This window comes from Quercus robur, chromosome 3, assembly GCF_932294415.1.
Source record: "Quercus robur chromosome 3, dhQueRobu3.1, whole genome shotgun sequence".
Taxonomy (NCBI): Eukaryota; Viridiplantae; Streptophyta; class Magnoliopsida; order Fagales; family Fagaceae; genus Quercus; species Quercus robur.
In genome coordinates this window covers 19,371,437-19,392,540 of record NC_065536.1, presented here as the reverse complement: position 1 = coordinate 19,392,540, position 21,104 = coordinate 19,371,437, and the positions used below count along the sequence as shown (strand labels likewise).

General features: G+C 35.7%; 1 protein-coding gene and 1 long non-coding RNA gene across 2 annotated transcripts; both read right to left on the bottom strand.

Moving 5' to 3' along the window:
• Nucleotides 1–1,511: 1,511 nt before the first annotated feature.
• Nucleotides 1,512–2,901, bottom strand: LOC126720054 (uncharacterized). The gene is made up of 4 exons (XR_007653227.1): nucleotides 2,748–2,901; nucleotides 2,355–2,477; nucleotides 1,704–1,911; nucleotides 1,512–1,618 (listed from the first exon to the last, which is right to left on the bottom strand). It is a non-coding gene; the product is annotated as an uncharacterized LOC126720054 (long non-coding RNA).
• A 416-nt stretch (nucleotides 2,902–3,317) lies between these two features.
• Nucleotides 3,318–12,736, bottom strand: LOC126719363 (protein MAIN-LIKE 1-like). Its single transcript, XM_050421931.1, has 10 exons — nucleotides 12,538–12,736; nucleotides 12,257–12,471; nucleotides 11,647–11,702; nucleotides 10,758–11,011; nucleotides 6,385–6,476; nucleotides 5,492–6,273; nucleotides 5,296–5,383; nucleotides 4,681–5,076; nucleotides 3,781–4,588; nucleotides 3,318–3,686 (listed from the first exon to the last, which is right to left on the bottom strand). The coding sequence occupies exons 1-10, from the start codon at nucleotides 12,686–12,688 to the stop codon at nucleotides 3,637–3,639; spliced, it is 2,892 nt and encodes a 963-aa protein (XP_050277888.1). The 5' UTR covers nucleotides 12,689–12,736; the 3' UTR covers nucleotides 3,318–3,636.
• Between the last annotated feature and the right edge of the window lie 8,368 nt (nucleotides 12,737–21,104).

Sequence of the window (21,104 nt, the reverse complement as noted above, 5' to 3'; positions counted from 1 at the left end):
TGTTTGTATAAAAATAAAAAATAAAAGAAGAAGAAAGAAAGAAATTAAGAAAGAAAAGGAAAAAAGAAAACCATTTTGTTTTATTTCTTTTACGTCTCTATAATCCTGTTGGGCTAGGGGTGTATTATTCTTCTTTACAATAACTCACACTCTGGAATATACGTAAAAGATTGAGAAATCTTAGATACTTCAAAAATTCGTGGAACAAGCTACCTGAATTGGGGAGACTGAAAAAGTACAAGAAATTGCTTGTTTATGGTCATGAGTTCATTAAAACCATCTTTTTACATTTTTGCTAGCCCTGAGCTTCATCACAAGTTCCTCACGCTGAGCTTCTACCTCAGCGTATCTGAGGCTCATGTGGAGGTATCGCTCGCGAATGTCTATTAACTCTGCCTCTAGTGATGATTTTGTGCGTCCATTACTTTCTTTTGCCACTATGTCATCTTCTGCTATTGATTTTTTAGGAGAGTGTGCATGGTTGTTTCGGCTTTTAGACAACCTGCAGCAAAGATGCAGAAAATTCTGTTGAGAATGAAAAGTAGAACTAAAAAAATTAAGTAGAGTTTTGCATGCTTAAGGCCTATGCTAGTTTCCTGTAATAAAAAAAATTACAGTTCTTTTATTTGCTATTTATTGTTGAGTAATAAGATTAAAAATCAGACTCCTAGACTATGATGATTGTGGTTAAGAAGTTTGTTTTTGATCACTATTTCATAAAAAGTCAAGGAATCAACATTAAAAGCTTTGATCAATGTACAATTTGAAAGTGTGGTAGGCTGAAGTCAATAAGAATCATTTTTTTGTAGTTTTGTAATCCATATATAGACCAAAAAGATACTATCAGTTTTGGGAATCTCGTCTTCTCATATTCTCATTCTGCAAAATTAATTAGAATTAATGAGAAGAATCTAATTGCATCCAAGGAACTAAAAATGGAAAGCCCTTTCTTTTTCCATCTTTGCTTGTTTTTAAATGAAGATTTCCTTCACAAAGCACGAGAAGCATATACGGATGATACCATACCAAGCAATAAAATATGCACATTTATGTGGTTTGAAGGTATAAGATCCTTATTTTATAGATACCTGTGAAGCTCAGCTTTATATTTTAAATTTGCTTCCATAGCCTTGGCAAGTTCATGCTCAAGCAACTGAATCTTTGAAGCAGGATCGACTCCAACAGCAAGAGGACTTTCATCAAGAATCTCATTGCCACTACCATCCTTTAAGAATTAAACAACAGAGTAATATGTTGTGAAAAAATGTTTAAGATGAGATCATCCACACTAAAGGATTCCTTTGCAATTCAATATTCTCATGCAGATATAACAAGAGATATATGCATGATCAAAGAGATGAGAAAATGTTCTTTTGGTGACAATCAGCAGATTTTCCACCATCCGTTTAGCCCTATCTAAATAAGTTGAGTCTAATGTACAATAGCTATGGGGCAATATTTGAATAAACCAAATATTCGGATACCCTACCTCTCTTTGATATTGGTTGATACAAAGCTTCTGATGATCTTTTGCAAGTTCTTGTACTTGAGCATTCTTCAAGGATTGCTTATTTTTATTATCACGTTGCTGACTAGTGTTTTTCACCACTTCATTCTTCTAAACCAATGTACAAGTAAAAAGGCTATTTAGTTAGTGTTGACACTGAATATTACCATGCAATTGCAGAACAAATAAAACTGACCTTTGAGGGCTTCATATCTTCATGGACAGGAGTAACTTTAGCATGGGTTTTAGACAAACTAGGAACCTTCATAGTGCTGGACTCCCTCTGGTTCTGCTTCCCGTCCTTCATCAGCTTTAATTCTTCTTCAAGGGCTTGAACCTTTGTTACACACTGATCTTTAAAATAGTTTCCTCATTTCGAATCCTATCTTTCTGTGTATTTCCACCTATTCATTTTAATATTCTCATTTTAGCATGAATATGTTACTTCTTCCCAGTCTAACTTTCAATACCACAACGCATACTGAGTCTAATAGCAGTCTAATAAAAATTTTCCTTCAACTTCATAAGTATTCTATGATCACACAATACTCTTTATGTGCTTCTCCGCTATGATAGGAATGATAATATACCTATGTTATATAATGGCCTTCGTTAGCTTCATATGAAGTTATGACAAAGTGGACCAAATCTAAAAACTTTGAAGAAGGTTTAAAATTAGAACAGGATGTTGCTTTCATAATAAAGACATAAAATATCTCTCCCAAAAGGGGGAAAAAGAATCAGATAGGTATAAGAAGAAGGTCCTAATTTTTTTTCTAATGATGTGTAACGTGGCAAAGTCTAAACAAACACCAAGAAACAAATAGCATACAATTGTACAACTCACTTGTAAAATTGTCCCATGATTGCACTTTTTCAATCTTAGTGAAACTGGAACAGGAGCAGGTGAACTCATATAGCCTGTCATATTGACTGTAGCCTCTCCAAGGATGCCAGATCTAGCTGAACCCTACAGTAAGAAAGTCATCCAAAATTATTTAGATAACCAGAATGTTTAAACAGATGGAGCTGATGACTACAAGTCTATAACACACACATTCTAATAGATAAACTGAAATAAAAAAGAAGTACAAGAAGCACAATCAAAATTTATTTAGAGGCTGGAAAATTGGCAAAGAGAGAATGTCATGAATCATATCTCATTTAGCAGGAAAGAAAAAAGGAAGATGAAAAAAGGTTAATGACCAAAAGAAAGAGTATGTGGTAGAAACAACAATACCATGGAGACAACAAGCTTGAAGAAACAATCCTGTAGCTCCTTTGAAGAGTCATCCTGAAAAAAACATATAGTTTCTGAAATAGAATCCGTCCACTGACAACTTCCATTATGTACAAGTGCTTTGCTTGACTTCGCAATTGTTTTCCCAGTTTCAATAGAGATAATGGATACAACCAACTTGTCCCAGCCTTTTGGTACCTTTTACCAAAAAAAAAAAAAATAGTAGTATGTAAGTACTGAACAAAAAATCCTTCCAAAACTTGTAACTGCTCAACTGAACCTGAAAATTCCCCCCCGTCTAATTTGATATGGCAGTAGCTGACCTTTACAATAAAGGGTTCCTCATAATTTTCAAAGGTGAAAAATTTGATAAATATACAAATACACAGTAAAAATTCCAGCCCTTGGCAGGTGAGATTTGAAAGGTTTGGGTTGCCAAATCCACTCTACATTGGACCTAAATCTAAACAATGTTAATAATTCCACTTCGTAGACCCTTTCTAGAGGCTGAACACACAATTAATAATAAAATTCACAGTTATAATTGCATCTACATTCGCTACGCCCAACTTCAACAAAAAGTTTCCTTCTATTGCATTTCTAAACATCCCACATTCATCTCTACAATTAGCAAATACCCATTAATAGAAACATCCCATAACAACTGATTGTTGCCACAATGCTTACTAAAGCATGCACAATGCTTATCAACCACTACCATGAAATCATCTATATAAGAATGCCTATAACATTCCAGTCTATATCTTGTAATCCATGTGGATTGCATAATAGTGGCTCATCATATAAAATATATACAAGAAGATCCTATACATGACAAAAAGATCCTATACCATTACAAACCCAAAGTAGCACAAATTCTGCCCTTGAATCATTCTCGTTTTCTTCTCCTCACCGGTTCCTTGACTGGTCTCACCTTGCCTGAAAAGAACACAACACAAGCAAATATTAATAAGCAAATGATTTAACTATAAAGCGATGTATATGTAATCGGTATCGAATCAAACTATAGTACCATGTCCAGTCCCACAGTCAGGAGGATGTGTCCGTGTGCGTTGCAGCCTTCGTGGCCGATCCTCGATGTGCGAAGGCTCTGCTGGGGGGGTGGGTATCTGTGTCTGGATAAACTCGGTATGCACAAACTCAGGGGGGACAGCAACAGGGGTAGGTCGCCCAGGAGTGGGCATGAACCTCATCTCATCTCTACCATCTAAAACTGTGGGGGCAGGGCCGGCAGTCAGTGGGGGAGACGTACGGGTGGTGGGCAACAGAGATGTACTAGGGGGTGTGGGTGGGCAAGTACCATCGCTCCTCATGGATGGGGACCCAAATGTGTCTCTATGGGCAAACGTATGGGATGGACCCGCATCATCGTGTGCCATGGAGCCTACGTCATAAGCGGTGTCGTCCCACATCTCATCTGTTGTCTGACTTGCTTCCTCCATGGTGTGGTCATGCACGGGTGTGTGGCGCCGAGTAGATGTGGGCACGGGTGTGTGACGCCGACTAAATGTGGGCACGGGTGTGTGACGCGAACCAGATGTGGGACGTCGACTAGATGTGGGCACGGGTGTGTGACGCTGACTAGATGTGGGAGGCCGACTAGATGTATGACGCTGGCTAGATTGACGGCCTCCACGCCCTTGACGTCCACTTGCTTGCCGACCACGTCGTACAGCTGGTTCACTTGTGTTGCCCACGTCACGTGCATGGTCCAAGGATAACCGACCGATCTCTTCAACAGCTTGCAAGGCATTAATACAATCGGTGTAGATCTCAGACCCTGGTTCGCACTTCGTTATAATGCGCAACTGTGATTCAACCTGTCAGAAATATACAAGAGTAATGTTAGTAGGTTTAACTAAACTATGCGAAGCAAAGTACATTTATAACGAAACAGTCTTTGTAAATTTACCAAAGTGTCCCAGTACGAAGTCTCTTTTGTAATATGGCGAATAGTGCGGGGACGAAACCAAACCAAATACTCGTCATTGTAGTTCATCTCCCCGTGAAAGGCCGGTGCATCGGCAATTTTGGCGTGCGCAGCCCATTTAGCAATATGCAGGGCATGTATTCGGGCCCAATCTTTTTCATGCTTGCCCTGGAGGGTGATCTTGTGCAGTTCAATTGAAGTATCAACATCTTCTGGTATGCCTTGCTTCATCCCAAACTGTCGGAGAACACGTTCGGGATGATGGCCTTCAACCACCCAAAAATGTATCAGCGGCACAATAGACCTCCATATACGTTGGCCTGCCGTACAATATGCGGGTAGAGAACGCAAATAATTTCTGTACGGCTCCCAAACAATCTGCAATGATTCAACAGATGCAAACAACCATATTAACAATATAATTAGAAAAAATGTGTAACGAATGTGAACAATACATGTAACTCTGAAATTAAGAATGTTTTTTTTTTTTTTGATAAGTAAGAAAGATATATAATTAAGAATGTTTATTCACTCCAAAGTGAATTGTAAGTACAAAAACTACATGCCAAAGCGGTTCCCACTTGTAAGACACGATACCTGATTTGGCCGCAGTGAAGTAAACGACACACGATAGGCACGTAGGACGTGCATCGAATGTTCAGTTGTTATCTTAGCCCCTTTCCATCTAGCAAACAACACAGACATAACCTTCATATTAGTTACTTACATAATTCTCATGCAAACAAAGTTAATGAGGAAATGTAAAACGATAACTATCTAAGATGCTACATACCTGACAGCAAGTGGACCTGGAGGCAGTGCCTGGTGTGGATGCCTCATCACAGGACATATGTGGGGAAACCTCGCCCACGCCCACAACTGCACCAATAGTAGTGCACCCCCAATCTGCTTGGCTGTCTTCTCTGATGCCTTACAGAGGTGTCTATAGAGCCAACTTAGTGCTGCACTACCCCAACTATACTTCTTTCCGTTGCTGATTGGATCGAAATATTGCAAATACCTAACTGAGATCTGTTCTCCAGACTTATCCATAAATAGCGTACCACCTAACAACTCCAATATGTAAAAACGAGCATACTTCTGCACAAGCGCCTCAGGGGCGTCAACCGGGAGAGGGTCGCGAAACTGATCCTCAAGCCATTTGGCTTTTATGCTCGCCCCTTCCAGCACTCCAGTGTTCTTTCTGTTGTTTCTAAGTTCTCTACTTGGCGGTATACGCCCTAGCAATCTTCTGCAGACGTCACGCCAACTGCCCGTCGAGGGTATAGATTCCACCAACGGCAAGCCATCTACAGGTACCCCCATTATAACCTCCATATCTTGTAGTGTGATGGTCATCTCACCGTGGGGCAAGTGAAATGAGTGCGTCTCCGGCCGCCATCTCTCCACCAACGCTGTGATCAATGCGTGGTCAATGTCCATATGTGGGACCCGAAGCAGCCCATCTAACCCCGCATCAGTGATATAAGCGAGAATTCGTGGATCTAACCCATCTACCCCTCCTTCAAGCAGACCTTTGTCTCGGTGACGACAAGTCAATACACCTGGCACTTCCTGCAAATAGAGCAGCGTAGTATTAATAATAATTACAGTACCACATAATAAGTACGCTTCAAAGTTAAATTCCGCCCATCTTTCGACTACATATATTGAACAAGTGCATACCTCGCCTTCCAAATGAGCATCCAAAAGCAAACTTGAACGATGCTTATCCTGCCTCGTGCACAAAGTCTGTATAGCTCCATGTGGGTCCATATCTGGCATTTGGAAACAACATCAAGACAGTCTTATTTATTTATTTTTAATTATAAACAAATTTTTCTGAAAATGGCAACATTATTCATCTAATACAGTCTTTCACTGATTTAATAAATTATTTTAGAAAAGTTAGTTATCAAAGCATGTGTTTCGACAATTGATTCATTTAACAAATTAACATTTCTTTTGATAAATTAACATAGTATCAAAGCATGTGTTTCTACAATTGAAACTTATCTCTACACTACTAAAATAAATTATAAATAACATAAAAACGTGTTAAAATAATAATTAAATTCACTATTTTTTAACATGAGACAGAACTTTTTATCGTGCAATGTGTGCATGTGCGTGAGTGCGTGAAAAGATTTGTGCAGCTCATGGGTCCGGGATACAATTATAATTTTCCGAGTAACATTGGAAAGATATACATTTGGACCACAATACCAAGTTCCCGTTCACATTGGCAATCGGTATTCTCAAAACCATATCAGTTTCCTTAAAGAATAAGAGATTGCAGTCATTAATAAATTTTAATTGATTTAATTAGTACAAAATCTTGAAATAAATTTTGATGCTGTCACTTTTCGCCATTTGGGTTATTTACATACCAATCACACCCAAAAAATGCCAAAAATGTAAGCACATCATGGGTAGTTCAATTTTCTTCTCAAATATAGAATTTTAATGGCTTATTGACTTGAATAAAATGAATTACAAAAAAAATTGAGTACGCGATTGTGTGGTGCAATAACATTCTTCACAATACAAATTGCATAAATTCTCTTTTTAATAAATCTAAAATATTCAAATAAACTTGCATATTCATATTTGCATTAACCTAGTATGCTGAAAAAATTATTGGAGACAAAAGCCACTGCCATTCTTGAACAGAAAGAAGCAGCAGAAAGAATGAAAGAAAACAAAATCAAACAGAAAATGAAGAAACAATAAAATTCCAGCAATTATGAAATAATAGCACCACAAGTATGGACTGAGGTGTGAGCCTTGTCTTCCTTAACTATATTTAGCAGAAAGAATAACATCTTCCATGATATGCGTATTGAACAATGTTGGAAAGATCAATACATGGGGAGGGAAACTACAAAGTACAAATCATGGAGTATCATACAAGAGCAAAACGATCACAAATGTTGCTTCTTATTTTTATAAGTGCAAATTCAACCAACAAGTTACAAGCTTTCCTCTTCACATGGTTAACTTGCTGCTTAAGACTTGAAAAGAATGAGACTTGAGAGTATTAACTCTAAAGTTTTAAGGATTATTAGAAGTTCACCGTTGTATAAAGAAGAGAATAACAGATTTCCATATGTTAGTTTGAAAAAGAAAGAAAAACCTATGAGATTCTTCCAACTTGAAATTTGAGCTCTAGTTGTATATATTGTCTGGCTGTGAGTCTATGACATCAAATGGTGGACTAAGATCTCAACAGAAGGGGAACAAAAACAAAGACAAAAACAAACTAAGTACATGCATGTATGACTTCAATACTATGTTAATTGTTTGAGTATCTATTTCTAATTTAAGAACAAAACTATACCTTAAGGTAATCCTAAAAGGTAGAGTCACAAAAAGAGAGAGATTAAAATAAAAAATAAAATCATATGTTAAAAGATGATATGTTGAAGTGACAAAATTTGGTAATATCACCTCAAGCAGAACTTTTAATTTGATGTTAGGGGATGACCAGAGCAATACACCAATTTATGCCAGTAATCCTTGTACTAAATGACATTTTCTTTTCCTTTAAGCAGAGGATGGTGGATAAATTAAGAAGAGTTATGAATGTACCTAATGTGAGAGGAAAAAAGAAAAAAGAAAAGAAAAAGGAAAGCAATGCCCTATGCCTAGTAATCAGGAAAAGGGAGGACAAAGTAGGGGAATGCATGAGATACATAGTTATGAAACTCACTTGAGGAATAGTAAGTGAAAAGTTATATACTTCAAAAGTTTTTTGATGAAGTTATACCAAAAGAGTTTGAGTTAGTTCAATAACCTAGAGGATAAAGGCCTAGAGAATAATTTGAGGTACATAATTTTGGAACTCACTTAGAGAATAATAAGTGAATAGTTATTTGGTTGAAAAAGGTTTTAGACAAATAAAGTTATACAAAAAAGATTTGAGTTAGGTTAATAGGCTAATGGGTTGATGACATGGGAAGACTTGGTCTCACTTTGTAAATCACCTAGGTAAATCATTATAGTGAAAAAGTAGACCATTTGCTTCTTCATTGCAAAGTTGCTCCTAAGTTAAGGGCTCTCATTTTTTTTCCCCTATGTACAGAGAACAATGGTGACTGGTGATGCCAAAGAGAGTGATAGATGATTTATTTGGTTTTTATAGCTGGTCTAGCAAACATAGAAGCTCTCTTACTTATAATGGCACCACCTTTGTTTAATGTGGACCATATGGAGGGAGAAGGAAGTGAATGTTTAATGAAAAGGAGTCAACAGTTCTAGAGATAAAATCTGGCTTCTTAAGATCATTGTTCGAGTGGTCCCGATCATAGGAAATAATGAGTAAATTTCTATTCTTAGATTTCATTGATTCACTCTCTATTCATAGGCAATGATTAGTGTTTTCATTTTTTATGAGTATCTTCTACACACATCCAGTGTGCGTAGAGTATCTCCCCTTTCACAACTATTGCAGGTGGAAAATGGGGTTGAGGAGGAGGTCATGTAGATGGTCCAAGTGAAGATGCAAAGTTTTCAAACGATTTTGATCTGGTTTATATTGGAAGTAGCTGCTCTCTTTTGGTTATAGACAAAGGAAACTAGGCAATTCGAGAAATCCAACTTAATGATGACGACTGTTCTTACGACTATGATGGTAGTTTCCACCTAGGTATAACGAAAAAAATCAACACTTCCCTATGTCATTTTTATTTCAAGATCACAAAGGTGTGTAAGATGTGTTTTGATATTGCAGGGATAGCAGTGCTTGTTGCAGCTGCATTTTTTGGCTACATGCTAGCGTTGCTGCAGCAAAGGGTGCGAGCAATGTTTTCTTCCAAAGATGTAAGTTATCCTAGGATATGTGTTTTCAATCACTAGTTACTCCCTAAAGAATTTAAAAAAAAAAAAGGGTCGTACCTAGTGCACAACAAAGTCAGCCTTACTATAATGGATGGGATGGTGATAATCGTCAAGTTCAACAACAGCAGCAACATATTCAGCAACAGCCACAACAACAACAGCAGCATCATTACAGGCACTTCTCATCTAGCCCTCAAACTTACTATGAGAAGAGCTGCGAAACAAATGAAATAGTCTTCGGAGCAGTTCAAGAACAGGATGGACGTCGTAAATTTTATTAGAGGGCACTACAATATGGAGTTCCTAGCTATAATCACTACAATATTCGGCCTCGATTGAATTACATGGGTTATTCTCAAGCCTATTGATCATCCTACAGCTACATTTTATTAGAGGGCAACAAAAGAAGCTTGTAAACTTTTAGTATGTGAGATATGAAGATGGGATGGTTAAAAGCGGATGTGAAAGGCAGGCATGACTGTTTCAGGGTTATCGTTTTTTTTTTCTCATAGGTAACGTCTTCCAAAATTTCCTTAGTAAAAGAAGTACATATATGTAATATATACATCTGTTGGATGTGTATTTTATTTTAACTAGAAATTAAGAGGACCAAATCAAAGCTAGTCTTTTAGCCTCTTTGAAATATCTTTTAGCTTCTTGAAAATTGTCTGATGACAGCATAAGACCTGTTAAGCACTAAGATTGTGCGGAATTTACTAAAGCATCTTGCCATCTTCTACATGCAAGGCTGAAGGTATAAGTAAAATGTTAGCATTTATTTGCTCCTATATGTGTATGTAAGAACAGTGTGTGTCCATAACCATTCAAATAGCATTTGATAGAACTTAAATGCATTCATTGTAGTTAAATGTTTATATCAACTAACCATGAACTGTTAACTATGATTTTTCATAGTTGTAAAGTTTAATTAGAAAATAAAAATTAGAAAATGTTTATAGCACTTACTGCACTGCAATTCTCATCTCCCCTAAACTCATTTTACCTAATAATTAGAAAATAAAAAACCCAAAAGACAAGCACAACCAGACCAACATTCTAGTAATCACCGACAAATATATATTAACTAACTAACCAAATTGATCAAAACCCAGAATCAAATTAATTTCGGATCAAAACCCAGAATCAAACTATGCATAAAAATAACAAATTTACAAACAAAAATACCCACAAGCTGAACATGCAAGCTGAGCGAGACATACCTTGTGAGAGGGAGACCGAGAGCGAGACGGAGACGGAGAATGAAGCAGATCGTGAGATTGAGAGGGAGAATGAGAGTATTTGCGAGATTGAGAGGGAGAATGAGAGTATTTGCGAGATTGAGAGGCAGAATGAGAGTATTTGTGTGGAAATAGCTTTAGATTGAGAGGGAGATAGCGAGATTGAGAGAGGGAGATAGTGAGATTGAGAGGTTTGGTTTGTGGGTATGTTTTGCTTTGGGTAACAGATGGTAGCTCTGGGAACATATGGTTTAACTGTGGGGAAATAGGGAGACAACGTGGGTGAGCAGTACTCGAGCGTCCTGAGCTCGGGTACCAAGTTTATTTTTAAAATTTTTCTGTTCCAACGTGGGTTCCAACGTCAGGTGCCACGTTGGAACAGAAAAATGGGGTACTCGAGCTCTCCAAGCTCGAGTACTACCAAAAGTGGTATTTACCTATTTATTTCCCAAACAGTGTTTCGGGCCTAAATATTTTAAAAATAAATGCTAATGGGCCAAAATCGCCTTTAATGTATCTCCATCTTTTTAAAAAAATATCTCCATCTACCAAAAGAAAAATATATGTTAAATATTAATTAATCAATCAATTATAACTTATGCAATTCTTCCAGGCATGATACACCACCTACATGAGAGTTACTTATCAAAAAAAAAAAAAAAAAGCTACATGAGAGTTAAAACAAGAATATGTTGTGTGCCTTTAAATTGAAAACGTGTTGGATGGGTCTGAAATCAGTGATCCACTTCCATTATAAAACTATTTCGATCTATGTTAATGTTAATTAACCAATCAATTATAGCATGTATATTTATTCATGAAGCTATTTATAGTTATTATTATTTGTAGTAGACTTGGTAATTGCGAAAACCTTGGAGCCTCTTTCTCCCATTTCATGTCATTTACTTTACGGACCAAAACACATGTCTGAATAGAAAATGACATTAAAACTGTTTCGGGGATAAATTTTCTTTCTTAATATGAATTCTGAAAGGATAAAGTTTGACTACAAAATCTTACTTAGGGTGTATTTGGAGACCGCTTATTTTGCAGAAATTGAAAACTTATTACAGAAAGTACTGTAGATAAAGGTAAAAGTTAGTTAAAATAGTATGGTGGGGCCTATGAATAATACCAAAAATTGTAATAGGGCCCATTGATAGTAGCAAAAATAAACTGAATAGTAAAATAATTTTAATTTTTAATCGGTTCTGTATGTTTTTAGACCCCTTAAATCTAGGGGTGGCAAAGTAAGCCCAATCCCATTTGCCCGCCCAAACCCACCTATTCTAATTGAACCCAAACCCACCCAATTATTAGTTGGTTTAAATGAGCATCCACCCAATTAGACCGAGTGATTATTGGGTTTTTACTAAAAAACCATTGAACTCCATTTAACCCAAAAACAATATACTCAAATTCAACCCAGCCCTTCCTGTAAAAAAAAAAAAAAAAAAAAAAAAAAAAAAAAAAAAAAAAACCCAGCCCTCAATGATCTGGCTGAACACGATGTGCTTTCCGTTGAGCCACTTGGTCTTGGCGGTGCTGATGAAGAATTGAGATCCGTTGGTTCCGGGACTGGCATTGGCTATGGAGAGGACTCTGGGGCTGGTGTGCTTCTTCTGGAAGTTCTCGTCGGCAAACTTGGCACCATAGATTGACTCACCTCCGATGCCGTTTCTAGTGGTGAAGTCGCCTCCCTGTTACATAAACCTAGGGATCACAGGGTGCAACGATGATCCCTTTTAGTGGAGTGGCCTGCCAGAGTGGCCGGCGCCCTTCTCGCTGGTGCAGAGAGCTCGGAAATTCTCGGCGGTGTGGGGAACCATGTCGACATAGAGCTCTATGATGATACGGCCAACATGTTGGCCACCAATGGTCATGTTGAAGAAGACCTTAGGGTTGGTAGCCATTGGAGCAGAGATTCGAAGTTTTTCTTTTTTCTGAAAATAAAAAATTTAGGGTTTTAAAGTGAGAGAGATGGATTTGGGTTAGAAGCGGTTTCTTTTTTCTTCATGAAATAATAATTGGGTGGGTTAGGGTTTACCCATAATAATTGGGTTGGGTTGGATTTAGGTTAGAAGCAATTAGTTAAATGGGTTTTAATGGGTAAATGAGTTTTATATACCCAACCCAATTATGCCCACCACAAACCCACCCATTTGACACCTCTACTTAAAACACAAGTTGTTTATCCTAGTTATTTAGTCAAGTGATTACTTAGATAAATTATTTAGATCTAGATTAACACATTCAAATCATATCATATAAGTAATGCAGAAATATAAAGAACACACGATATGATAACCTAAGAAAACTAAACCGGTAAAAATCCTGGGGAGGATTTAACTTAGCTATCCTCAAGGTAAAACAGATCCACTATGAAAGAATTGAAGTTTGAACAATAAGATTTAAACCACTAAAATCCTATTGCTACCTCAAGTAGAAACTTACTACCACAACCATGTGACAGTTCTGAGCCCATAGACTACTTCTTTCCTCCACTACAACCACAAGTACTCCCACTTGTGACTTTGAGACTCCACTCAAAGGTTTCAGATCTTCTTTAAATTCTTTATGTAACAACTAAAGCGATCACCAAGTTCTTGACGTGAATCTTGATCTTAATAACCCTAAGTGTGTATGAAGGTAAACACCTTTAGATCTCACAAGAGATTCAACACACAGCATATCAAAGACATCTAAAACGTAGCTCGGGTTTTTCTTTTTATACTTGGAGTAAAACATAAAAGCCTACACATCAAACGGGCTTGGGCTAAATTGGAAATTTTGCAAAAGAATAAATCTTGCAATCACTTGATTCCAATTTTACAAATAAACACACTTTGAGCAAGCCTAAACCAAGACTCAATGTTTTGATCATGGTTTGCCAACACATTACAAATTGAAGTTCTAATACATTTAGTTCCTGAAGTCTTAGAACTTAACAAACTCCCCCTTTGGCAATCCGTGACAAAACACATCACAAAAATGAAATGCTCAAAGTTACAAACAGCCCATTCAAATTTAAAATGCCCAAATAAAATTCAACCTAACTACTATCTGTCAGTTGCCAGTGTAGATAGTAGCCACGACTGAATTAACCTATAAATTCTTGAAACACTCAACAAACACATAAACACATGTGTGGAAAATACAAGTAAACTAAAATAAATTCTTGATCTCACATAACATAAAATAAGACATATACCATGAATAACCTCATAATATAAATCAATAACCAATGTATCATATGTGAAACAAGAAACAATAAAAGAAATAAAAAACATAGTATCTCCTTCTAACATATACAACCCATAAATGATAAATACAACAAAATACATCAAAAGCCAAAACAACGTACATCAAGCTCTTAGATACAGTCTAGCTCCAAAACAAAAACTCCCCCTATCAACATGCATATGTACTCCCCCTTTTTGTGACGAATTGCCAAAGGGCAATCATGACTCATCATCAAAAGTTGGAGGCTGCAGAGTAGATCCTCTAATACTCGCCAAATCTGCTCGTAAAGCCTGAAGCTCAATGAGCACATCCAAAAGAAGCAGACCATGCACTGCCTAAATGGTCATGACAATGTCTAGCATACTTTGTATTGAAGAATCGCTTGATGAAGAAGCAGGAGGCTCAACAATAGCTGTAGGGTCTACAAACTCCTTAGCAGTGGGGTCACCAGATGTAGGAGGCCTAGATGCACTTGTAGAAGACTCAACTCTAGAGCGTTTAGAGCTAGCTTTCAACTGAGTTGCTCTTTGCCGAAGAAAAGGTAGCACCTATAGGAGCTATGATATGTATAGTCTCAGATGTAAGAAAATCCTCTAAACCTAAATCTAAAAGAATCCTATGAATAAAAACAGGAAAGAAAAGACCATGAGATTTTGCACTACTCCTATGAACCTCAACAAGAGATCAAATGAAAAGAGTAGGAAAACTCATAGGAGCATCGGTAACTAGGGCATACAAAAATGCATATCTGTCAATGGGAATAGTGTGAAGATGAGAGATAGGCCAAATAGAATGACAAGAAATAGGAAAAAACAAATAACTGAGCTCAGTAAGCTCATGGGAAGTGACACGAGGATCAATACCCCAACTGATGGTAGTACCAATGATGAAAGACATAATCTCATCAAGAGGAGGGGTCTCGATGTATGGGTATACAGGCTGCTGTACCAAAGGTACACCAAGAGCAGAGGCCACTACTGCTGGAGTAATGACATACTCTTCATCCTTTATCCAACTCCTCACATACTATATGTTGGAATCATCGGAGTGGACATAAAGGTTCGAATAGAATTCTCTAATCAAAGCAGCTGGAGGAGGATGCTTGACGTCTAAGAGTGGCAACCAGCCCCTACACTCAAAGTTCATATATATCTCTGGATCTAACTCATCTAATATGACCTTAGGCTCAGCCCAAAATGACCTAAAAATGTTTAGCTCCTCATGGGTTTCTTGATTTTTCTCAATTCTAAACCTATCACTCTCAAAAGTCAGGGTAGAGGAGGCGGTGGTTTTCTTTGCTCTAGTATTTCTAACCATGATGCTAGGGGTTGGAAAGGAAAGACATAAATAGAAAAGAAAGAAAGGAAACAAAAAAACCAAGGGCAAACTACATTAGAGAGGGTTAGAGCAAAAAAAATATAGAAAATAACAATCTATATGATGCATGAAATGAATGCACATATGATGCATGCTCTAATGCATTGAAATTTGTTCAATTTTACTTTATAAACCATCAATTGACTTGAACATAGAGTTTTATTTCAAAAACCCCAAATTTTGAAAAGCCCAATTCCAAAAATTAAACCAAATTGATTAATTAATCATTACATTAGTTAGAAAGCATCATATAATCATATAATCGACCAATAACACAAGTCAATTTCAACAATTTTAACCTAATTGAACAAAATCCTCAATTTCACTAAGTTTCAATACCTAGAAATTTCAATTTTCCACAAATCACAAAATTAATCAAATTAATGCATGGGAATCATGTTAATATCATCTAAGAACAAAAACCCATCGATTTATTTTGATTAAAAACAACTAAAATGATCTCAAATAAAAAAAAAAATGGTTTGTTCGAAATTTTCAATGAAAATGCATGATATGCATGAAAAATGTGATTTAAATGAAAAAGAAAGGGTAAAAGAGACTTACTCAAGCTTGAAGACAAAAACCCTTGAAAAATTTGAGGAAGAAAACAACAAAAATGATTTAGATTGGATCCATCGAGAAAAAACAGTGAGAGGAGTGTTTGAAAAAGTTTGAAAAGTATGAAGAATACATGAGAAACTTCTTTTTAAAACACTCACTAATCGATTTTCGATCAGTTGAAAATTAGCTTCGATCGATCGAAAATTAAATTCGATCAATCGAGCACCAATCGAGCCAGGCAAATTCAAACCAGAGTTTTTATCACATTTTTGATCGGTCGAGCAATAGATTCAATCGATTGAAAATCTGGAAAAATGAAAATTTTGAAATACAGAGCAATTTTATGCAGAAACTCCTTAAAGCATAGTGTTTCATGAGTGAAATGCATGAGTATGAGATTAAAAGTTTTTCAAAAACACTTGAAAATAACCTAGACCTTCCAAAAACAAGTTTTTCAATCAATTTGTCCTTAAAACTCAAACATTAAACATATTTTGCATTAAAATCAAGGAACATATAATCTTGGATGGCCACAATAAAATCACACACAATATCATGAACTAAGTTTAGCAAATTATAACTTATGTAGTGTGTGCAACTAGCAATAGCTTGAGATACATGTGAGGTGATATGTAGATAGTAATCAATCACAATTTCTACAAAATTCATCACATAAGTTTAGAAGAGACTATCACCTAAAGAGTTACATCATATAACTCTCACATCTCCTTGAAAACAAGCTAGCAATCATGTAAGTTTCTTGTTTTGCCTCATAATGTACACACCAATTTTATTCCAATGTGAAAGTATTTGATTTGCCAGATAATGTACACACCAATTTTATTTCATTGTGAATTTATTATAGCCCAATAATGTACACACCAATTTTAGTTTTAATCCAAGGCTACACCTTATTTTCTTTTTGTGCATGTGCTACACTTTCTCGAGCACAAAATCTTATGATATGCACTAAGGTGTTCAGGATTGGCTAGTAAATAGTGGTGAGATGGTTATTTATGCCTTTCTCATTAAGTTCTAGTCTTTACAATCAAAAGCATGTGACTTCAAAATCAAGATCAAGTGATCAAAAACTATAAACAACTCACACACAACATGCACTGCATAGCTAAAACTAGTAAAGTGTAGTAAAATAAGCTCATCCAAGCTAAACAAGGTACCCAAGCATGTTATGTAAAGATAATATGGCCAACCTTAATTACAAGTCCAAGAAAAATAATACAAAATACATTTTTCCTTCCTTCCTTCCTTTTATTTATTTATTTTTATTTTTAAAAGGAAAAACAAAACCAAAAAAAAAACAAAAAAAACAAAAAAACAAAAAAATGGTCACAAAGAATATTGAGATGAAGCACAAGGACTATGTCAGAAAGACTCAATTCGATTGAGCCTTTTGCATCCAAAACTTTTTAGATGCAACTCTTGCATTGGAGTTATTATTCATATTAGAATGGTGAGCAACTCTAGGATTGGTATAAAGGTTTAAAACTTTTACCAATTCACCAATAAGTACCATAGGATCTTATGCTTGAGGTACATGTACTTTTGGCTTATTTGCTTGCTTAGTAGCTTGCAACTTGAAATAGTTTGGGTGAATATGCTCAGTCTTTCCACAAAAATGACAAACCCATAGAGGTCTATCATGCAATTTATCCTTAGGGAGGGTAGGATTCTTAGGCTTAGACTCTTTAAGATCAACCCTAATCTTTCTAGGAGGTGGTGTGACTTCAACTGGTTTGACAATCTCACTCTTGGAGGGTTCAAAAGAAGAAACAAAGTTTATGGAATGAGTTTCAAACACAAAGATGTCATCTGCAAAACCTAAACTAGTTTTGTCTAAGGGAGATTTCTGAATACTTAACATGTGATCATGTTTAGAACTAGCAGACCTATTAGTTTGTTCTCTAGCAATAGATAGTTCTAGTTCTAAGTTCTTTATCTTATCAAGTAACACTATATTTTCAGTCTTCACCCTATCAATCAATTCATTTGCATCAAAAAATTTCAACAATAAATTTTTCTTATCAAGCTCAAGGGAAGCAATTTTCTTTAAACCTAAATCAACATTCATTGCATCCTTTAGAACAACCTAGCAAAGCTTATTATAAGCTTCTTGCAAATCAACACTCTCAGAGAGTTCCCCATCAGAAGGGTTCTCTTCAACCAAAACTCTTTCATCAACTATAGCAGTAGCTGTGAAAGCAATGAAGTTTCCATCCTCATCACTACCAGGTTTATGATCAGAAACTTCATCATCACTAATGGTTATAGCCATAGCTTTACCTTTTGATCTCAAGAATGTAGGACATTTTGATTTCACATAACCATACCCTTGACAACCAAAAAATTGTTAATCCAAAGAATTATTAAAGGTTTGACCTACTTTCTCTTTAGATTTATCAGTATTGTTCACTTTAGTGGGTTCATTCCTCTTAAAACTCCTAGGTTCAACATTGTTTTTACCTCTTGCCCTTCTATTGTTGTTCCTAAGAAAGTTTCTAAAGTTCTTGGCAAGATATGTAATCTCTGTAGAAGAGAGATCATCATCAAATCTATTCCCATCAACATCATCAACTGACTTAAGAGCCATTGATTTGGATTTGTTTGTCTTAGGTAGGTCTAGCTCATAGGACTAAAGAGATCCTACAAGCTCATCAATAGGGATGAAATTCACATCTTGCTTTCAGTGATGGCAGTCACATTGGGTTTAAAGTCCCCAATCAAGAATCTAAGTATCTTCCTAACAATATTAGGTTGGTTATAAATTTCACCCAAATTAGAAGCAGAATTAACAATATCATTCAATTTAGCATAGAATTCATCAAAACATTCATTATCAGACATTCTAATACTTAAATCTGGTAGTTAACTACTGTAGTTTATTAATCTTAACTACCTTTGTGCCTTCATACACAGTTTGGAGAATATTCCATGCAGTATGAGCAACCTCAACATTAGAGATTCTCTTGAATTCCTCCATAGAAACAGCATTAAAAATAGCATTCATGGCTTTGCTATTAAAAGCAGCTGCTTCCTTCTGAGAAGTTAACCACTCACTTATAGGAGTAGTCGATTTCTCCCATCCGTATTTAACGGAATTCCAAACTCTTTCATCAATAGCTTTCAAGAATGCTTTCATCCTTACTTTCCAGTAGGCATAGTTGTTCCTATCAAAGTGAGGTGGGATCACAAGAGCGTGACCGTGTTCCATGACAACAGGGGTCAAGGATCAACTCTTAGACCAAAAGATCTAAAACACAAGAGCTAACCCGCTTTGATACTACTTATATGTTTTTAGACCCCTTAAAACACAAGTTGTTTAACCTAGTTATTTAGCCAAGTGATTACTTAGATAAATTATTCAGATCTAGGTTAACACATTCAAATCATATCATGTAAGTAATGCGGAAATATAAAAAACACACAATATGATAACCTAGGAAAATTAAACCAGTAAAAAATCTGGGGAGGATTTAACCTAGTTATCCTTAAGGTAAAACAGATCCATTATAAAAGAATTGAAGTTTGTACAATAAGACTTAGACCAAAAACATCTTATTGCTACCTTGAATAGAAAACTTATTACCACGACCTCGTGACAGCTCTGAGTCCATGGACTACTTCTTTTCTTGTTCCACTGCAACCATATGTACTCCCACTTGTGACTTTAAGACTCCATTTAAAGGTTTCAGATCTTCTTTAAATTCTTTATGCAGCAACTAAAGCGATCACCAAGTTCTTGACATGAATCTTGATCTTGATAACCCAAAGTGTGTATGAAGGTAAACACCTCTAGATTTCACAAGAGATTCAACATGCAGCACATCAAAGACATCTAAAACGTAGTTAGAGTTTTTCTTTTTATACTTGGAGTAAAACATAAAACCCTACATGTCAAATAGGCTTCAGCTGAATTGGAAATTCTGTAGAAAATTAAATCTGCACAAGATTCGATTAATCGAGTCTAATTTTCGATCAATCGAGTCTTGCAAATTTAGACCAATAAATCCTACAATCACTCGATTCCAATTTTACAAATAAACGCACTTTGAGCAAGCCTAAACCTAGTGTAATACCCAAAAAAAAAAAAAAGGATTTAAAAGGAGGGGTATTTAAGTAAATTTATTTGTGGGGTCAATTGTTATAATTAACATTGCCAAGGGGCTTTTTTAGAAAATAAGGTTGAAACCCTATAGTATAATTTTTTTAAGTCAGTGTATAATGGCAGAAATAATTTGAGAGAGGAGACTACTCAGAGGATTAAAGTAGAGAAGGATTGACTACATTCTTGAGGTAAGAGCTTAAGAAATCTTATTCACTTGTCAAATTTAAATTTTATGAGGTATTAGAATATTTTCTTATGTGAGTATTTTGGCCAACAGTGAGACTTCCTTTAGCCATGGCCAAATGGGTGTGTTCTATGAAATTTTCTTAAGGAATTGAATCGGATTGATGGAGAAAAAAATAATAATAATAATAACCACTTGATGCAAAGAAGAAACATCAACTTCTTTCTAATGTATTATTATTGTTTTTTTTTTGACTTGGTAGAGGAAGAATAGTTTCAATAAAAGCTTGTGGCAGAGCTTGGTTCGTGTGATTTGTCCTCATGCCAAAAGAAAACTAAAGGCGGCAATGGCGAAAAAAAAAAAAAAAAAAGGAAAAAAAAGAGAACACATGTAGAACTATAGATTGAATGATTATATGTATCCTAAGTTTTGTTAGTGGCAGCATATGATATATATATATATATATATTTATATTTATATATTGAATACATGGATTTTTATTTTGAGATAATAAAGAGAAATTATTGGATATTTTAGAATTCTTTCTGTTATTCAGGTACCGTTATAAGCCCTTCTTAAATTATTTGATTATTGAGTAAAAAATATTTGAAAATTATTTTAGGTGATATCTAAGGATTTTAGGGGAAGTGATAGGGAAAAGTTCTTGTTGGAATGGCTTTTAGAGGTAAGTAACCTTATCCTAATTGCTTTTATTTTGCATGTTTTAACTCCTGAAATTTGTTTACAGTTATTGCAATTTTATTTCTAATGTATTACTGATTTCAAGTAAAGAATTATCACAAATATATTTTATTACTAAATATATGATGTATTTTATTTA

What these genes read in the sequence shown, in the direction of transcription:
- LOC126719363 (XM_050421931.1), bottom strand. Translation starts at nt 12,688, where the DNA reads ATGGCTACCAACCCTAAGGTCTTCTTCAACATGACCATTGGTGGCCAA. An exon ending in GAAGGGCGCCGGCCACTCTG is followed by an intron (nt 12,472 to 12,537) that starts GCAGGCCACTCC and finishes TGTAACAGGGAG; the next exon opens with GCGACTTCACCACTAGAAAC. An exon ending in CTCGGTCTCCCTCTCACAAG is followed by an intron (nt 6,477 to 10,757) that starts GTATGTCTCGCT and finishes TCCAAATGCCAG; the next exon opens with ATATGGACCCACATGGAGCT.